Source organism: Gymnodraco acuticeps, unplaced genomic scaffold (genome assembly GCF_902827175.1).
Source record: "Gymnodraco acuticeps unplaced genomic scaffold, fGymAcu1.1, whole genome shotgun sequence".
NCBI lineage: Eukaryota > Metazoa > Chordata > Actinopteri > Perciformes > Bathydraconidae > Gymnodraco > Gymnodraco acuticeps.
The window spans coordinates 189371-195370 of record NW_022990271.1 but is presented as its reverse complement, the minus strand read 5'-3'; the positions used below and the strand labels follow the sequence as shown (position 1 = coordinate 195370).

The 6000-nt window shown below is 40.4% G+C and overlaps 1 protein-coding gene across 1 annotated transcript; it reads left to right on the top strand.

Moving 5' to 3' along the window:
- Nucleotides 1-336: 336 nt before the first annotated feature.
- LOC117549364 (immunoglobulin superfamily containing leucine-rich repeat protein 2-like) lies at nt 337-5003 on the top strand. The gene is made up of 2 exons (XM_034221214.1): nt 337-477; nt 2317-5003. Exon 2 carries the CDS (start codon nt 2320-2322, stop codon nt 4447-4449), a length of 2130 nt encoding a protein of 709 aa, XP_034077105.1. The 5' UTR covers nt 337-477; nt 2317-2319; the 3' UTR covers nt 4450-5003.
- Nucleotides 5004-6000: the final 997 nt, after the last annotated feature.

The window sequence follows — 6000 nt, the reverse complement described above, 5'->3', positions numbered from 1 at the left end:
GGCACATACATTACCCATAATGCAGTCCTAGGCTAGAGTAGCTTTTAGCCTGCAGCAGAGATGACTAATTGGACTTCCTTACATCCACACCCTCAAAACTTCCCTGTGTATAAACTTGTAAAACAAACTTTTAATTAGTATATTTAGTAGCATGTTCCTGTTTATAGCGACAGCCAGACATCACATCAGTCCTCCTCTCCTGTTAATGCAGACGGTGACGGTCGTATTTAATGTCGTTTCCCCTTTAAAATATTTTTTGGAAGCGTCGATGCTGTTCTGTCCAGAGCTATGAGGAGGGGAGGAGACAGGGGGGTTAACTCAGAATGACAGATGCACAGGCAGATGATACCACACGTTTCCACCATGTAGACGCAGACTGACAGATGGACTCAGCTTCACATTCACACTTGAATCCAGCATGCTCTGACTGCACACACCGGCTGACGTGTTCGGAGATAAACAAAAACACTAACGCAGGTAAGCATGTCACTCAGTTGTGTGATCCTATTGCATCCTCTATTCTCCCCGCATCAATTATTAACGTCAGGTCTTTTTCGGGGATGAATTTTCGATCTTGCGGCGTCAGATTACATTGACAGTTATGGTGTTTTATTTTACAGATAGAGTAAAGCAGATAATGGTAAAGGTTTGCATGCCACGCAGTAGACAGCTGTAAACAAACTAGAGCAGACATGCGGCTGGCTTTCAGCACCAAGGACAGAACACCGGACGCTGCTGCGTAGGGAGAAACCAGATGCAGAACTGGCAACACAGCATACAGCTTCAATGCTCCCTCTGTGAATTAGAGTTAGGCAGTTATATTAGTTTATCGGCGAGAGGTTGTCTTAAGATTCAAAGCCAACATCTCAATCTATTTTGGGTTGAGCTGTGAGATTGCTTTTTTCTGTTTTCCTAGAAACCACAAGGTATGAGGTGGGTGTTTTCCTCTGTCAGACTTACATACTAATTTACAGTAGCTGTTTTGTCACCAGGAAGAGAATAACAATTAAATACATAATCTGTCATATTATCATAAGAGGTATGAGCTTTTAAAGATGTCCCAAATTCATTTCAAAGGGCTTCAGAACATTTGAAAACACTTTTCTATCGGTAATATGGAAAATCAGGATGATACTGTAAGGTGGATAGATGCAAACTGATAAGAATAATAAGGATCTTGAAATGTCTAGCAACTCCAAGTTGTCATCAAACAGGCACACAGCTAATCATGTGAGCTCTTGAGGTGCTCCAGATTTGTGCATCCGTAGGGTTTCTGCACTCATTATATTGACAAAACTACCTCTTCTGTCTCTGTCCACCACTAAACAGGTCAGTCTTGTGCAGGGAAAATATGTATCTGATAAAAACTGTTGATTCTTATCTCTGGCCATCCAGATAGGGTTTTTTATTTGTATCCAGGTATTTGGATATCAGAGACAGAGATTTATCTTGCAGTGCTTACATAATTGAATCATTAAAAAAGAGTTTACAGTCAATCTCTTTCTTGTTACTCTGGATAATTCACAGGTAGGTAAGAGTTTATGTAAATGGTGAAGGTATCAATATCAGAGGCAGTGGTGAAGAAAACATCCTAGTCTTGTCTTATTTGCATTTTTTTTTTTACCACTAAGGAGCTAAGGCTGCACTGAAAATAAGAATTCATCTTCATTAAGAAACCAACATCACTGAGCTCACAATTCCAGTTAGAGCAAGTTTTCAGCCTATGAAAATGAAGCATCTTAAAAGCTTTTTCATTATATCAGAACTAAATGGTACAACACCCCTTCAAATGAAAGAGCAACATTATGTTCTTCATGACTAGACCTGACCAGAAGGGAGAAACACTGTAAACATGAAGATTTTTCTTTAATTTGTCTTTATTTCTATTCAGTTTGCCAGTAAAATAATCCTAAACTATGATCTATGACCTTGTTAGCAGATGAGCTTATAAAACGTATTGTGTTCCCTTTATTTTGTTCACTATCTTGAATGAGGCTCCATCACTGTGGATCAGCTGTTTTGTATAGTTATTATCATTTACACAGCTTTCAGTCTGTTTAAGATCTAAATTGGAGATTCTCTAAATGATGTATGAATCTGCCACTGAAAATGAAAACCTGTCAGGCTCCATTTTCTGCTCTGTCATTTCCAAGGGCTGAAGCAGAGCTAGTCTTTGTTTCTGTGCTTACTTTCTTAATGCCAAAACCTGTTTCTTTTAAATTCCTAAAAATATTATCTTTAATCATGCTGCATTATATATGCTAAATAGATTCATCCAATGATCGAAACATGGTCTGTGACGCTTTTCTTTTACAGAAAATGGCTGCCGCAGGTATCCTCTTCACTTTGTGGATGGCCACAGTCTTTCCCACTGGACTCGGATGCCCTGCGCTCTGTTCCTGCACAGATAAATATGGCCGCCACTTTGCTGAATGCTCCTACAAAGACTTAGCTGAGGTACCGGACAGTTTGCCTGCTAATGTGACGACTGTGAGTCTGTCCGCTAACAAGATCAGTGTGATACCGTTGGGGAGCTTTGACAATGTCACTCGGGTGACGTCGCTGTGGATGGCCCACAATGAGATCATCACAATCGAAGAAGGGACTCTCACGCCTTTGGTTCATCTGCGTAACTTTGACATCAGCCACAATAGAATCGTAGACTTCCCTTGGGAGGATCTGCAGAACCTCACAGGCCTGCATCTGCTGAAGATGAACCACAACGAGATGGTCCACCTGCCGAGGGACGCCTTCTACAACCTCAAAGACCTGAAGTCACTCCGACTCAACAATAACAATTTCATTAAGATAATTGATGGGACGTTCGATGGTTTGGTGTCTTTGTCCTACTTGCAGGTTTATAAAAATCCTTTTGCATGCACCTGCTCCCTCGACTGGCTCAGAGACTGGATTTCAAAGACCATGATCACGGTCCCAGAGCAGAATTTAATCACTTGTGCAACTCCACCCAAACTTAGAGGAGAACTGATTGGAAAGTTGCCTGAGTCAAAGTGCGCAAGCCCGAATGTGACAATACAAATCAAGCCAAATGTTCACAACATGACTTTCCACGAGGGCGGTGTGTTGGTCTTGACTTGTGAATTCGCAGGAAATCCAAAACCTCTGGTCATGTGGAATATCCAAAGCAAAAGCCAGAGGCAAGAGCTGGTGTTGTCCTTCACTGAGGATGACTCAGCAGAATCGAAAGAGGACTCCATGCTGTCCTATAATCCTTTCAAAGTCTTTAACAATGGCACTCTTATAATTTCACACCTCCGGAAAGAAGATGGTGGCAACTACAGCTGCTCGGCCACAAATGAGTTTGGAAGAAGTGAGGTTTCGGTGTCAGTGGGCGTGGTGGCTTTACCTAAACCAACACCAAGAAAACCAATTACCACAACGCCTGTTTTTACTAAAACGCACCCATCGATACGCCAAACAACAGGCAAACCATTGTTTTTGGATTCTGTGCATCACTTTGATATCAAGAGAAAAGACTTCATTAAAGTAGTACCTACTTTCCCTCCCACTGTGGAGATCAAGTCTTCTGAGGAGTCAAAAACATCCCCATCACATGCTAGTAAATGTGGCTTGACTGCTAACACGAGATACATTTCTAGTCATGTCTTTAATGAGAGCGTGGAAGATTTCAAGCAGTACACATTTGACTTTGGAGTCATTGCATTAGGAGTGTCAGAAACAGAGGCAACAGTGCGACTCAATCCTCTTCTCATACCGAGAGACAGTGGCATCAACCAAGCCCCAAAAACGTCTAATGAGAGCTTCCACAATGACAGTGAAAAGCATCACAGCCTTTCTGCTGTCGGTAAAAACTCAAATGGCTTGTATCTGTGCGTTGCTGCTGATCTCAGACACTCGGCCGTGCAGTGGTCAAGAATCAAAGATGGCGTCAACACGTATATGTTTAGTGGTTTACGTCCCGACACCAACTACTCCCTGTGTCTGACGTACAGAGGGGAGGACTGTGAGGTCCAGGTTCTGTTCAGCACCAGGAGGAGGGTACCTAACCTGCTCATCATCATCTCCGTCAGCATCTGCCTCCTGACCGTGTCCACCGTGCCTCTCCTTGGTGCAACGTGCTTCCACCTGGTGTACAAATACCGCAGCAAGACCTACAAGCTGATCCTGAAGGCCAAAGATCAGTACCACATGGAGAGGAACCTCGCCCCTAACTTCAGGGGACCTCACACCGAGTCCCGGAGGAAGATTAATGGAAGCCAGCTGGACGAGGAGGAGGGGGACACGGAGAGCAGAGACGGGGACAAAGAGGCGGATACAGAAGAAAGTGTGATGACTGAGTCCTTTTCTCTGTCTCAGTGCAGGGGGAATTTAGACAACTGTGAGGTTGGGTCTGAGTTTAGTGATAGGTTACCTTTGGGAGCTGAAGCAGTACATATTACAAGCAACTACACTTATCCAAACCAGTAATTGTTATTATGTTATTGAATTATTTTGCCTTTGGGTAAAAAGCATTTTTAGTATTAGTTTGTGCCAAAGGTTTTAGTTAGCTTTAACCTTGCAAAGGCAGCACAGACATATTGTCTGAAAAGACTCAGATAAATGTACTTGTTTTACTTGCAGAGCTGCATCAATTAGTCACTACAGAGGCTTCCAGATTCAAGGCTCTATCTAATAAAGGATTATCTTATTTTACGTTATCTTGTCCGGGGATTTTTTCCAGACAAACATTTTAGTAAAAGCTGAACTACATACTGGCCCATATTTTTTGTAGCTGGAAATATCACATCTTTTTGTCCTATTCTTTCAAAATAGGCAACCTATTTCATCTCCCATGAAGTGCGTCTGGATCCAGATCTTTGCCAAAATACAAATAGTGATAGACAATCATTGGAGGCATGAACAAGATATGTTGTGTTTAAAGAATTACAATGGTAAGAAAACCTGAATCTTTTAGTACAACTATCTTTTAGTCTACCTATACCAAATATCTGTATAATCTGTTTGGATTTCCACTTGATAATAGAACAACTGGAAAATATAACCTCCAAGCTCTAAGTATGGAATAACACATTATTTATTTATTTTTGCAATAATTACACAATTTTTTTATTTAAAATGATTTTATAGAGTTTAAAATGTTTATTGATTTGCTTAAATAAATAGTCGAGTTGCTGTATTACGAGATCAGAACTGCGTCAATGACTATCTGTTATTTATAGCGGCGGCCTGCAATTAAGAAATAACATACTGTAAATCAGAATAGAGTTTTAAACAGTCATGTAATAATACACATGTGTATAAGTGAACATAAAGGCTTTATTGTTTATTTGTTTTAAATGAATTGCCAAAATGTTCTTTCCAGACAAAAACCCTGAAAAGTGTTTATTTGGCCTGAAAACAATCTTACAATTGTATCATTATAAACGAAAAACCTCTGATTGCTGCCAACATGGCACCAGGATGAGGCAAGGCAAGGCAAGTTTATTTATATAGCACTTTTCAACACAAGGCAATTCAAAGTGCTTTACAAAAAATGAAAGACATTAAGAAAATGGCATTTAAAATCATTAAAAAGAAAAGCTAATAAAATAAACATTAAAAGAAAAAATACATGGATAAAAGTTACAGTGCAGTCTAAGATATGAATAGTTCAATTAAACATTAAAGAAAAAGTACATGGATAAAAGTTACAGTGCAGTTTAAGATATGAATAGTTCAATTAAAAGCAGCGACAAAAAGAAAAGTCTTCAGCCTGGATTTAAAAGTAGTCAGAGTTGTAGCGGACCTGCAGGTTTCTGGGAGTTTGTTCCAGATATTTGGAGCATAATAACTGAACGCTGCTTTACCATGTTTAGTTCTGACTCTGGGGACAGAAAGCTGACCAGTCCCTGAAGACCTGAGAGATCTGGATGGTTCATAATTTAGCAGGAGGTCAGAAATGTATTTTGGGCCTAAACCATTCAGTGCTTTATAAACCAGCAGCAGTATTTTTGAAATCTATTCTTTGACACACAGGAA

Excerpts from the sequence above, each read along its gene's own strand:
- LOC117549364 (XM_034221214.1), top strand. The coding sequence starts at position 2,320 with ATGGCTGCCGCAGGTATCCTCTTCACTTTGTGGATGGCCACAGTCTTT.